Raw genomic sequence first — 14,359 nt, 5'->3', positions numbered from 1 at the left:
CACAATGACTGAGATGGCCGCTAATTACCACATCTCCCACCAGACCCTCTCTGTTTTCCAGCAATAGATCAAGGAGGGCACCTTTCCTAGTTGGCTCCCTTAGCACCTGCATCAAGAAGTTATCATCTACGTGCTTTATGAACCTCCTGGACTTGCTCGTGTCAGCCATGTGGTGATCCCAGTTGACATCTGGCAAGTTGAAATCTCTCATAAGGACAAGGGGAATTAATCTCGGGGCATGTCTTAGTTCTGCAAAGAATAATTCTTCAGTGTTGTCGTCCTGGCCGGGTGGTCTGTAATAGATTCCCATAATGACATCCCCTTTATTTGTTCATCCCTTAATCCTTACCCAGAGGCTCTCAACTTTGCCATCCCCAACTTGAAGTTCCATGCAGTCCAGCCCATGCTTCACATACATCGCCACCCCGCCACCTGCCTGTCCCTCCTGAAGAGCCTGTAAACATCTATTGCAGCACACCAGCCACAGGACTCATCCCACCAGGTTTTGCTTATGCTGATGATGTCGTAGCTGTGGGACTGGGCTTCTAGACCAGTCTTCTAGCTCGTCCATTTCTAGCCCAGACTTCTAGCTCGTCCATTTTATTCCTTATACTGTGTGCATTCATGTAGAAGCACTTCAAATGCACCTCCCTACACACAGCACCTTGGGGAGCCAACCAAAGGACCTCACCGGCACACAGTCCCTCTGATTCTAGTGCACCATCCCGTAGTTCATCACCGACATGCCTGCTTTTATCCCCTTCCCCTGTTTAAAGCCCTATCAATCAGCCCTGCCAAAGGTCTAGAGACCTAGTCAAGAGACAAGGTCAAGAGACCTGCAGAGGAGATCCTGATGCAGACTGGTCAGGATCAAGAGACAGCCGCCTGGGGATGGGCTGGGCATCAGTCAGGGTGTGCTGAGTAATTGCCTAGAGCATCTCTTGCTTTGTACATTCAATAATAGTAATACAAATATTTATTATTATTAATCATAAATGATAATATTATCATTATTTTTCCTCTTCCTTTTCTCTCTTATTAAACTGTCTTTATCTCAACACACAAGAATCAGAGAATCACAGAATCATTTAGGTTGGAAGAGACCTCCAACTTCACCTAGTCCAACCTCTGACCTAACACTAACAAGTCCTGCACTAAACCATATCCTCTACATCCAAACGTCTTTTAAAGACCTCCAGGAATGGTGACTCAACCACTTCCCTGGGCAGCCCATTCCAATGTCTAACAACCCTTTTGGTAAAGAGGTTCTTCCTAATATCCAACCTAAATCTCCCCTGGTGCAACTTTTGCTCATTCCCCCTTGTGCTATCACCAGGCATGTTGGAGAACAGACCAATTCCCACCTTGCTACAGCCTCCTTTAAGGTGCCTATAGAGAGAGATAAGGTCACCCCTGAGCCACCTCTTCTCCAGGCTAAACATTACACCTGTTGTACTACAAGCTCCCATGGGTCGGATCCTCATTTTGAGAATTACCCCGCTCACTGTGTAACCTTGAGGAGGAAGGATTTACAAACACCAGCCTCAAAGACCTCAAAAGACAGGATTGTCATGCACTCTGACTGTACAGTCCAGCCCTTTCTTCCCTGAGTCAGAAGGGACCTCTGGAGGTGTTCACTACCATCATCATCTTCTCTGAGCAGTGATAGCTCTACTGGTAGATCAGGTTAGTTAGTGTTTTCTGCAGATCGGTATTGAAAATCTCTGGGCCTATGACCCAGTGTTGATCCACTGTCTTGGTGTCTGTTCCCCTAGTACAGACAGTGAGGCCAGCAGAAGGGTGGAGCTGGTCGAATTTCAAAGATCAGCTCCCCTTGGGCAGTGGGGAATGGCTGTCATTGTGCTCCCCACATGTGATCCTCAAGCTGGTAGTGCTGCTGTGCAGAGTAAATGGGCTGTGGTGCTGTGGGGTGAATCTGCATGGCCGCGCTGGTCAGGTTGGGAAGCAGACCCAGACAGGTCCAGATCACTGGGCTGGACCAGACAGAGGTACTCTGCGAAGGGGGAAATGAATCATTGACCAGCTTCCCTTCCCTCTGCCTGCTTCAGGTCCACTCTCTTCTCTGAGACTGTAGAGTTGCAGGTTCCCTATGAATACCTGGCTTTAGTTCTTTCCCTGTGGCTGAGCCCATGGTGGGAGATCTCTCACTTTCAGAGGGGCTGCAGTCAGTGCTCATGCCATGCTCCGCTGTTCTTGGAGGTACCCTGGGCTCTGCAGGCAGCTCCCAATTCCCCTCCTGAAGGACATCATCTACAGGTCAGATGTGGGAACAGCCCTGGCTATGTAATGCAGTGACCATTTGCTGCCTCTGCTGTGAGCAGACACCTATGGGCGAGTTTTAAATCTAGCCCTTGGGCTCTGACAGGTCACAGTGTAACAATAAGCCATTCCCTCCTAAACCTAACAAGGAACAGACCCTAGTGGAGAGCTATTTTTTGGCACAAGCTTGAGTAGGAAATTCCAGCCTTCAGGCAGTCCACATGGGTTATCCTGTTTATTACAAAGTTTTTATGAGATAATTCACTGACTCACAATTACAAGTACATGCAGAAAGCATCCATATGACACAGAGCGGTTTCACTCATTCATTGCAGTGGGAGGAATCCAAATATTTATGTGGGAATACAAGAAGCAAAAGCAGTCAATATGACAATAAGGAAAAAGCAATTTTATAAATAATGATAAAAACAAGGAACAAAAAAGAACATGATGGAATGGGATGAACAATTTTCATTTCTGTAGAGTGAAGGAAACTTTATGAGTACTAAAAAACATCCCCCAAGTCAGTTTCTTAACAGCATCCATGAGCTCTTTGTTCCTCATGCTGTAGATGAGGGGGTTCACCGCTGGAGGCACCACCGAGTACAGAACCGCCAGCAAAAGATTCAGGGAGGAGGAGGACTTGAAAGGGGGCTTCAGATAGGCAAACACAATATTGCTGATGAAGACGGAGACAACAGCCAGGTGAGGGAGGCACGTGGAAAAGGCTTTGTGCTGTCCCTGCTCTGAAGGGATCCTCAGCACAGCTCTGAAGATCTGCACGTAAGAAAGCACAAGGAAGACAAAACACCCAAAGGCTAAGCAGACACTAACCACAACAAGCCCAGCTTCCCTGAGGTAGACATCAGTGCAGGAGAGCTTGAGGATCTGGGGAATTTCACAGAAGAACTGGTCTAAGGCATTGCCTTGGCAGAGGGGGAGGGAAAAGGTATTGGCAGTGTGCAGCACTGCATAGAGAAAAGTACTGCCCCAGGTAGCCACTGCCATGTTGACACAAGTTCTGCTGTCCATTATTGTCCCGTAGTGCAGGGGTTTGCAGATGGCAATGTAGCGGTCATAGGCCATGATGGTGAGAAGATAAAACTCTGCTGTGACAAAGACAACAAACATAAATACCTGGGTAGCACAACCTGCATATGAAATGGTCGTTCTGTCCCAGAGGGAGTTGACCATTGCTTTGGGAACAGTGGTGGAGATGGAGCCCATGTCGATAAGGGCGAGGTTGAGGAGGAAGAAGTACATGGGGGTGTGGAGGCGGTGGTTGCAGGCTATGGCTGTGAGGATGAGGCCGTTGCCCAGGAGGGCAGCCAGGTAGATGCCCAGGAAGAGCCCAAAGTGCAGGAGCTGCAGCTCGCGAGTGTCTGCAAATGCCAACAGGAGGAACTCAGTGGGGAAGCTGCTGTTGGACATTTGCTGCCTCAGGGCATCTTTGCCTGTCCATGGAGGAAAATGCAGTCAAGTTAGGCAGGCATCTCAGAGCAAACCCCAACTCCTTCACTAACATAAGTCACCATTCCCTGAGCTGTAAGAGTATCACAGTGCAAGACACAGTCTCCTCTCCTCTTCTGGAGGTCCAGCTGAGGAGATGGTGGTTCATGCCCTAAAACCCCAGGCACTATGACTGGCTGGCAGAGGAGAGCAGGAGCTTGCTGCACATAAGGTTCCAGCACTTCAGGCCTGGCAGTGAGTGCCTGAATCCTACTTCCCTTGGTGTTTCAGGCAGTAGCTCCTTCTCCCTCTCTGCCCAAGTCTCTCATGCCTTGAGCTATCTCTGCTGGCAGATGCTTCCTGTCTCCACATCTCCTCCCTGCCATTGCTCACAAACCCCATCCCACCCATTGTGTGTTCGGCTCTGCCCGGCAGACACATCCTGCCCCAGGACACCTTTCGCGGACAACTCCCCAAGTTCAGAGGCAGGAGCAGCTCTAAGCTAATAGAAGTTAAAAGAACTGGGGACTCAGTGTTGTCGTCAAGATGGAGAAATAAATTGCCATCATCATCTGCCACCCAGCAAAGCAAGAGGACAAATCTCAAAGCACAGAATGCTTCCCTTCAAGAATCCCTTGCTCTGACCTTTGTCTTGTGGAGTCCACTCTGAGATGCCCTGGGAGAGCTCTGGAGCTGGAAGCAGCCTGCCCCAGGCAGCAGCATCTGGGCACCAGCAGGACCATGCCCTGCCCTGACAGAGGGACTCCTTCCACCCACAGTTTATTCCCACAGCACCCTGTACAGCTCCCCAGGCAGGCTGAGCCTGGCCGGAGCAGAGGCCCTGCCCCGGCACACAGCCCCTGGGGCACAACAGGGACCCTGCTCTGCACCACAGCCCTGGACACCCCTGCCCGCACCTCTGCATCTGGTCCCACAAGAAGGAGCACTCATGTCCTGTCCCTCTGACTGTATGGACAAGTAATCCCTGCTCTGGAACTTGTCGTTCTCCTCTAATCCAAAGAAACTCTGAGAGTCCTCCTGAGAGTTCCCATAGGCTGCAGAATTTGCCAGCAAATCTGGAGATGGCACCAGGAACAACAGCTGTGCTGCCCTGCAGCCACAGACTTACCCTGTTCAAGGCTCTGAAGATTTCTCCTGCTGTGAGCTCTCAGCATCCCCCCTCCACACTGCCTTTAACATCTGCCTCCCTTCTCTCAGCTGCCCTTGTCTCCTGCAGGCAGCGCCCCCAGCCCTGCTGCGCTGCGCAGAGGAGCTGCTCCTGGGCAGAGCTGTCTCTCTGAGTGCTACTCGCTTGCCAGGAGCTCTCCTTGGGCCCAGGAGCCCAGGAGCCCAGCTCAGCAGCACAGGGAGCTCTTGACAAGTCCCTGAGCCTCCAGTGGAATAGACAGGACACTTACTGCCAGCAGTGTCTTTTCCCCTATTTCAACATAAATGTTTGACACGAGATTCATCTTTTCTTGTTCCATTATGAGACCGGAGAGCCACAAGGTGACAGGCAGGCTGCATTCCATCTCTTCTAAGCACTTATTATTATTCAGAGGGAGGAAACATTTTCACAGAAATCCCTCTGTCTACATAAGCTACATAACCAATTGCTGGCCTGCAGGATCACCATATCATAGAACTCTTTGGGTATGAAGGGACCTTCAAGACCAGCAACCTGTTCCAGTGACTCACCACCATTTGTGTGAATAAAGGAGGCAGTGAAAGGAAGCAGACCTGGTCAGTCACACTGACTGGTGAGAGCATGGGACAGAGAGAAAATGTTAATTCCAGTGAGGTTATCTGATTAGGGACATTTTTAGATGGGGAACCAAGAGAAAACGGGGAATGCTGGTAAAAGGCCTGTCCTGTGAAGACAGCCTGTAGACTGTTGGGTAGTCTGGAGAAAAGAACACTGAAGGGCGACCACATTGCTGTCAATTACTTCCTTAGGAGAGGAAGTGGAGAGGGGGGTGCCGGTCTCTTCTCTCTGGGAACCAATGGCAGGACATGTGGGAAAGGCACAAAACAGCACCAGGGGCTGTTCAGACTGGGCATTAGGAAAATATTCTCTACTGTGAGGGTGGTCAAACACTGGAATGGGCTTTCTAGAGACCTGGTTGATGTCCCATGACTGTCAGTGTTCAACAGGCACTTGGATCATAGAAACACAGGATCAATGAACGTCTTGGTGAGGAAGAGACCTTAAAGATCATCCAGTTCTAAGCCCCCTGCCATGGGCAGGGATGTCACTCACTAGATAGGTTACCCAGTGCCTCAGCCAGCCTGGTCTTGAACACCTCCAAGGCTGAGCATCCACAACCTGTCTGGGCAACCTCTTCACTGTCTCACCATCCTCTGAGTGAAGAATTTCCTCCTAACCTGTGATGTAAATCACCTCTTTAAGTTTGAAACCTTTCCGCCCTCATCCTGTCATTATCTGATTGAGCAGAGTCTCTCTCCGTCTTTTTTATAACGCCCCTTAAATACTGAAAGGCATCAATGGGGTCCCCCCACAACCTTTTCTTTTGTAGGCAGAACAGCCTCAGATCTCTCAGTCTTTCTTCATAAAAGAGATGCTGCAGCCCTCTGATCAACTTCATGGCCCTCCTCTGGACCTGCTAACAGCTCAACATCCTTCTCGGGCTGGGGTCCCCAGACCTGGACACAGTATTCCAAGTGGGGCCTCACAAGAGCAGAGTAGAGGGGGACAACCACCACCCTCGACCTGATGGCCAGTCCTCTTTTGATGCAGTCCAGGTTGCTGCTGGCCTTCTGGCTTGCAAGCACACACTGTCAGTGCTTATCAAGCTTGTCATCAGCCTCTGCTCTGCTCAAGGAAGGGGATATGGTGAGAACACACCACGTGCCACCCCATGGTTTTACCTGCATGACCATGGAGAGGACATGAAAAAATGGGATGGGAAATCTACCTTGACCCTAGAGGCACAGGTATGCGAGTTGCAACAAAAACAATGGCCAAAGGGGGGGGGGCATCCATATAGCAGAAAATTACTGCTCCTGTTTCCATCAGACAGTCCCTGAGACACACTGACAACTACTAAGAATAGGGCTAGAGGGGCCCTGCTTCCAACCAGATGGAGGGAAGGGATAATCATGTTTATTGGCTTGTGTGGATTTGATGGCCTGGAATCATAGAAGCATAGAATCATAGAATATTCTGAGTTGGAAGGGACACACAAGGATCATTGAGTCCAACTCCTGGTACCAGACAGGTCCACTCAAAAATTCAGACCATGTGACTAAGTGCACAGTCCAAACACTTCTTAAACTCTGACAGGTTTGGTGCTGTGACTACTTCTCTGGGGAGCCTGTTGCAGTGTGTGTGACAACACCCTCAGTGAAGAACCTCTTCCTGATGTCTAGCTTAAACATCCCCTGCGTCAGCTTGACTCCATTCCCATGGGTCCTATCACTGGTCACCAAAGAGAATAGATTAACACCTGTCCCTCCACTCCCCCTCATAAGGAAATTGTAGACCACGATGAGGTCTCCCCTCAGCCTCCTCTATTCCAGGCTGAACAGGCCAAGTAACCTCAGCCACTCCTCATACGTCTTCCCCTCTATGTCCTTCAACATCTTCATAGCCCTAGCAATGCTGTGCTTGATGCACCTCAGGATAAAGTTGGCCCTCCTGGCGGCCAGGGCACACTGCTGGCTCATATTCAGCTTGCTGTCAACCACAACTTCCAGATCCTTCTCTGTGGGGCTGCTCTCCAGCATCTTCTCCCCCAGTCTGTAAATATAGCCAGGGTTGTCCCATCCCAGGTTCAGGACCTGGCACTTGCTCTTGTTAAACTTCATGCGGTTGGTGATTGCCCAGCTCTCTAGTCTGTCCAGATCTCTCTGCAAGGTATTTCCACCCTCATCAGAGTCAACAACTCCTCCCAGTTTGGTGTCATCAGCAAATTTCCTCAAAACAACTTCTAGTCCTGCATCTAAATCACTTATAAAAACTTTGAAGAGGACTGGCCCTAAAATGGAGCCTTGGGGTTCCCACTAGTGACTGTCCACCAACCTGATGTGGCCCCCATTTACCACAACCCTTTGAGCCCTACCCATCAGCCAATTGCTATCCCATTGTATGATGGCTTTATTTAGCTGTATGCTGGACATTCTGTCCAGTAGGATGCTACGGGAAACTGTGTCAAAAGCTTTACTGAAATCCAAAAATGTCAGACACACAAGAGTATAAGGCTCAAGTGGACACTGATGCTAAGTGTACTGTAATGCCATCAAACTATAAAGGGGCAAATCCCATTTGTATTTCTGCAGTGACAGGGAGATCCCAACTGGTAATGGTATTGGAGGCTGAAGTGAGTCTAACTGGGAAGGAGTAGCAAAAAGCACCCAGCTGGGACTGGCCTGGAGGCTCTGTACGTGCTCGGCATAGACTACTTCAGGAGAGGGTACTTCCAAGATCCAGAAGGGTTCCGGTGGGCTTTTGGCATGTCTGCCTTGGCAACGGAGGACATTATACAGCTGTCTGCCTTGACCTGGTCTCTCATGGGACCCTTCTATTGTGGGTTTGTTGAGGGTTGAAGAACAGCAGGTGCTGATGGTTACCCCAGCGGTGCCTCTGAGGCAGTATCATGCTAACTGAGACTCCCCGATTCCCATCCACATGATGGTTCATCAAGTGTAGAGCCCAGGGGTGAACAGCAAGACTCACTCACCCTTTATTAGTCTCATATGGCCAGTGGACTATCGTGGCTGGAATGAAGTCATGCCACTGCTGAGTGCTGCAGTGTCTGAGATACGACTTCACGGTAGGATTTGAATTTAGGGATTAGTGCAATGGATTTCTTCAAGCCTGAGGGATAGCGTTTAGGGTAACATCAGGTTCCTGGTTAGAAATATCGCCACTGGCCTAACATGAATATTTTCCCAGTGAGTGTTTGTCCTGGTTTCAGTTAGCACAGAATTAATTTTCTTCCTAGTAGCTGGTGGAATGCTGTGTTTTGGCTTAGGATGAGAAGAGTGCTGATAACACCCCGATGCTTTAATTGTTGCAGAGCAGTGCTTATACTAAGCCAAGGACATCTCAGCCTTTTGCTCTGTCCTGCCAACGGGCAGGCTGGGGGTGCAGTAAGAGCTGGGAGGGGACAGACCCAGGACAGGTGACCCAAACTAGCCAAAGGGGTATTCCATACCATCTGACGTCATGCTAAAAAATATATAGGGGTGGCTAGCTGGGGGGAGGGGGCCGGACTGCTCGGGGTTAGGCTGGGCATCGGTCAGCGAGTGGTGAGCAATTGCATTGTGCATCACTTGTTTGTACATACTATTATTACTTTCCTATTATCACCATTGTATTATTATTGTTATTATTTTATTATTATTTTGTTATTATTATTTTCCTGTCTTATTAAACTGTCTTTATCTCAACTCACGGGCTTCACTTTCCATTTCTCTCCCCCATCCCAGAGAGGGAGGGGGGAGGGTGAGCGAACGGCTGCGTGGTGTTTAGCTGCCGGCCGGGTTAAACCACGACAGTGTTGAAGCAACAGCAGCCTTACGTGAACCCCTCCTAACTCTTCAAAATATTTCCTTTCTGTTAGACAAACCCCTCTTCTCTCCCCCAAATCTCACACTTTTATTCTCTCAGTTCTTCCCCTGGCCTCCCCAAATGTGTCAACCTGTTGGGACAGCTTTCTGATGGCCTTTTTGACCTCAGAGGCTCTGCCTCCCTGCTCTTGGCCAGCCAGGGGCTGGGATACAAGTGACCTCACAGCCAGCATCCATAGGGTTACAAGGAGCTGTTGTTTTCAGGAGGCCTCTTCCCAGCACACCCAGGAGCAGCGGGTTAAGGGGATGCCCTGCACAATCCCTCAGGTACTCTGTGGGTGAAGCAGCTCATGTTGCAGAAGGCCTCCCACATGTCCAGACTCACGTTTCCTCATGCAGCCTTTAGTTTCTCCAGGGCATCTTGAAGGAAATGACCACCTCTTTGTGGAAAAGTGATTCAAGAACTGAATATATATTTTAGGAAAATGTTGAGAACTCTGCAGAGAAGGAGTTGCTGTGAAAGTCATGATGACTAGCATTGGTCATATCCATATCCAGTGAACAAGGACCCAGCCCAGACTGCTCTGTGGTTCCCCGCTGTCTGTCCCAGGAGGCCAGCCCAGCTCAGCCCCTCCCCGGCTCTCCACACCTCCATCTCCTCTGTCCAGCCCAGCTCAGCCCAGCAGAACAGTCCAGACTGTGCTGGCCCCAAAGCAGCAAATTGAGAAGTGGATGTCAGGGGCAGTGTCCCTGCTGCTGCAATCTGCAGGACATTGTCCACCCCCAGGCAGCCTGTGGTCCCCCCAGGCCAGTACCTCTCCGAGACACAGCACAGCACCACACTGCTGGCCCTGGGGCTCCTCAGGCAACACAACTGCACACACACAGCACCCTGATCTGCTCCCAGGACACCCTATGTCCCACACAGCCTTGCCCCACAGCAGCACAGTGAGCAAGCAACAAGAGCAATCAGTCCTCACAGCAACACAAGGGCTCTGAAGAACAACACGGGAAGTGAAAAGGAAAGCAGCTCAGGACAGAGCAAGCCCTCGGGCTCCCTGGCAGTGTTGCTGTGCCAGGACTCTTCTCTCCTCCACCTCTGCACAGAGCCAAGAGCCCCTGCAGCTCCATCATAGATCTCTGAGGAAGGATCTCAGGCAAGCAAGTCACTTCAGAGTTCTTTCTTATATTTAAAGATGAAGAGAGCCTGCTTCCTTGTTTACACTAAGCCTTTCAGTCACAAAAGACAGGTAGATGTTTAAATAGCAGGGGAAGAAGAATAAACATTCTTTGCAGAAAACACTATTGGAATTGAAGAAAATAAAGAAGAAATACACGCACACAAGCAAATATAAATAAATAAATAAATATACTGCAGCTGCACCTCTAATGAGTTGAATTATGAGTAATATGCAGAAGACAACAAACAGTTTATTCGTTCTGAGAAGCATCCAGTCACCAGTTTCCCCAATGAATCCTTCAGCTCCTGATTCCTCATGCTGTAGATGAGGGGGTTCACTGCTGGAGGCACCACCGAATACAGAACTGCTAGTAAAAGATTCAGGGAGGAGGAGGACATGAAAGGGGGCTTCAGGTAGGCAAAAAAGGTAGTGCTGATAAACAGGAAGACAACAGCCAGGTGAGGGAGGCAAGTGGAAAAGGCTTTGTGCCTTCCCTGCTTTGAGGGAATCCTCAGCACAGCCCTGAAGATCTGCGCATAGGACAGCACAAGGAAAACAAAACATCCAAATGCTAAAACAGCACTAAACATAAGAAGCCCAGCTTCTCTGAGGTAGGCATGTGAGCAGGAGAGCTTGAGGATCTGGGGAATTTCACAGAAGAACTGGTCCAAGACATTGCCTTGGCAGAGTGGGAGGGAAAATGTATTGGCAGAGTGCAACACAGCATAGACAAAAGTAATGCCCCAGGCAGCTGCTGCCATGTTGACACAAGTTCTGCTGTCCATTATTGTCCCGTAGTGCAGGGGTATGCAGATGGCAATGTAGCGGTCATAGGCCATGATGGTGAGAAGAGAAAACTCTGCTGAGATGAAAAAGACTAACAGAAATGCTTGGGTAGCACAACCAAAGAAGGAAATGGCTCTGATGTCCCGCAAAGCAATAACCATGGCTTTGGGAACAGTGGTGGTAATAGTGCCCAGATCGAGGAGGGCGAGGTTGAGGAGGAAGAAGTACATGGGGGTGTGGAGGCGGTGGTCGCAGGCTATGGCTGTGAGGATGAGGCCGTTGCCCAGGAGGGCAGCCAGGTAGATGCCCAGGAAGAGCCCAAAGTGCAGGAGCTGCAGCTCCCACGTGCCTCCTAATGCCACGAGGAGGAATTCTGTGGGAAAGCTGCTGTTTGACATATGTTGCCACTGAGACCTCTGCATGGACAAAAAGACAATGAAAAGTTAGGCAGACTTCACTGAACAAAACCCATTTCTTTCCTCACATTAATCCCATTCTCTCAGCTTGCATTTCAGCTATGGAAGTGACACTGCACGGCAGGTACTCTTAGCCTCATTATGGTGTATCACCATACAGGACACAGGCTTCTCTCCTGTTCTGGAGGTCCAGCTGAGGAAGAGGTGGCTCAAGCCCTAAAACCCCTGAGGGCAGGTGTTGTGCTGGATGTAAGAGGAGAGCAGGGAGTTGATGCAGAGAAGGTGCCTGCACTGCAGGCCTGGCAGGGAGTGCCTGAATCCCCACTTCCCTTGGTGTTTCAGGCAGCAGCTCCCTCTCGCTCCCTGCCCAGGTCTCTGCTGCCTGGAGCTGTCCCTGCTGGCAGTTCCTTCCCTGTCCCCACATCTCCTCCCTGCCATTGCTCACAGACCCTATCCCACCTGATGTGTGCTCAGCTTTGTTCTGCACACACCTCCTGTCCCAGAGAACTGTCCAGAGACATCTCTTCATGTTCAGCAGATGTACAGCAGCTCTGACCTGTCCTAAGAGCCCTCCAGTGCAGGAAATTGAAAGTAGAGACCCAGGAGAACGTCTTCCCTACTTCTAGTGCAGGCATTTCTTTTCCCTTTCAAGAATCTCCCTGAAAGATTCCCTGGGGATGTTGTGGAGCTGTAACCAGCCTGCCCAGGCAGCTTCTGAGCACCAGCAGGACCCTGACCTGCCCTTCCCTGCTGTGAGAGCTCCTTCCACTCACAGCTTCTCTCCGCAGTGTCCTGGGAAGTTCCCCGGGCAGGCTGAGTGTTGAGCCTGGCAGGTGGCAGAGGCCCTGCCCCAGCACACAGCCCCTGGGGCACAGCATGGACCCTGCTCTGCACCACAGCCATGGCCACCCCTGCCTGCACCCTGCCTGTGCAGCCAGCAGCTGAACCCTGAAGAAGAAACCCTCATGCCCTGTCCCTCTGACAGCTTTGGCAGGTAGTCCCTGACCTGGAACTTGTCATTCTCCTCTTATCCAAAGAAACTCTGAGAGTTCTCCTGAAAGCTCCCATAGGCTGTGGGATTTGCCAGCAAATCTGGAGATGGCACCAGGAACAACAGCTCTGTTGCCCTGCAGCCACAGACTTACCCTGTTCAGGGTTGTGAAGATTTCTCCTGCAGTGGGCTCTCAGCATCCCCTCTCCACACTGCCTTTAACATCTCCCTCCCTTCTCTCAGCCACCCTTGTCCCCTGCAGGCAGTGCCCCCAGCCCTGCTGCGCTGTGCAGAGGAGCTGCTCCTGGGCAGAGCTGTCTCTCTGCAGTGCTGCCCGCTTGCCAGGAGCTCCCCTTGGGTCCAGGAGCCCAGCCCAGCTCATCAGCACAGGGATATTTTCCCCTGGGCCTCCAGGGGAAGCGACTCTGAAACTGACTGATGCAATCACTGATGGTCCTTCTGTCAGCTAGAGAGGCACCTACTTACAGTTTTATCTTTTCTTCTAGTTCAAAGGAGGAGTTTATTATGGGAATCATCTTTTTGATTTTGATTCGTGGTATCCCCCACAAATTGCCAGGCAGGTGCATCCCACCTCTTCCAGGCATTGGTCAATATGCAAGGGGAATGAAACATTTTCACAACAAGTGAAATCATTTTCACAGCAAGTGAAATCCTCCTGTCTATACCAACTGCATCATTTATTTTCTTTCCCACGTCCTTTCTTTATTTTCCTTATCTCAACTCACTAGTCCTTATATATATATGTTTTATATATAAATATATATATATACGCAGTTCTCTCCTCCATCCTCCTCACAGGAGGTGGGGAGGTAAATGAACAGCTGTGGTGCTTATCTGCCTGCCAGGTCCAGCCACACCTCAAGGAAGCTCAACAAGCAGAAAACCCCATAACGAAGTGTAAGCACTGCTCAGTAATAACCTAAACATTGGTGTGTTATCACGTCTATTTCCACCACAAATCCAAATCATAGCATCATAAGAACCTCTGTGAAGTAAATTAACTCTATTCCAGCCAAAACACACACACCAACAGCCAAAAACACAGTTAGGCATAATTCAATATAAAAGACATGACATTCCTCTGCAGAGCATGACAGTAATTCTGCCTTCACTGATGTCCACTTCAAAGTGGAAAGCTTTCAACCTATGGAAATTATATTTATTTATCTTTCTCATTCCAAAGCAGATCCCAAGACCTTCAAAATACCTCCTGATACCAGAAGGGATGATCGTGATCTTTTCTAACATGAAACAACTTTCATCATGTTGCCCAGACTTCTCTTTCTAGTCAAAGGAGAGAAATCAGATGTTTCAACTCAGATGCCTTGGACTAACCTGCTTCTGCACTACCTTCATCCTTCAGAAAGGTTCCTGTAGGTGCAAGATCACACTCCCCAGCCCCATTGGAGGGCTTCAGCTGCCCCAAGAGGGCAGAGTCTCTCACTGAATCAAGTACGGCAAATTCATTCAAGTTTGGCAACTGAATCAAGTATGCCAAATGTATGCCAAAAAGTTGGCTGTTCAGTAACAGCACATCTGGGAAGCCGTGGCCCTCTCTGTTTAGATAACTGAATCAACCCCTGCATGATGTTAGGCAAAAGGTGAACCATATGGAATAATATGGAATAAGAAAGGACATTGTTGTGATTGGTGTGTAAGAAGTCTTCGTCTTCACAATTTTGAAGGTTGTCTACAAAACCATT

The 14,359-nt window shown here is 49.7% G+C and overlaps 3 protein-coding genes across 3 annotated transcripts in view; all 3 read right to left on the bottom strand.

Annotated features, from left to right (window-relative positions):
- Positions 1–14,359, bottom strand: part of LOC113842075 (scavenger receptor cysteine-rich domain-containing group B protein-like) — a 124,751-nt gene that overhangs the window by 31,492 nt on the left and 78,900 nt on the right. The gene's annotated exons all lie outside the window — the stretch shown is intronic.
- LOC140000416 (olfactory receptor 14C36-like) lies at positions 2,752–3,507 on the bottom strand. Its single transcript, XM_072030300.1, has one exon. The coding sequence runs from the start codon at positions 3,505–3,507 to the stop codon at positions 2,752–2,754; it is 756 nt and encodes a 251-aa protein (XP_071886401.1).
- LOC140000415 (olfactory receptor 14A16-like) lies at positions 10,661–11,281 on the bottom strand. Its single transcript, XM_072030299.1, has one exon. It carries the CDS (start codon positions 11,279–11,281, stop codon positions 10,661–10,663), a length of 621 nt encoding a protein of 206 aa, XP_071886400.1.

This window comes from Anas platyrhynchos, chromosome 32 (genome assembly GCF_047663525.1).
Source record: "Anas platyrhynchos isolate ZD024472 breed Pekin duck chromosome 32, IASCAAS_PekinDuck_T2T, whole genome shotgun sequence".
In the NCBI taxonomy this organism is placed as follows: Eukaryota; Metazoa; Chordata; class Aves; order Anseriformes; family Anatidae; genus Anas; species Anas platyrhynchos.
Note: the sequence above shows the minus strand (reverse complement) of the source record. Positions and strands in the feature narration are given on the sequence as shown.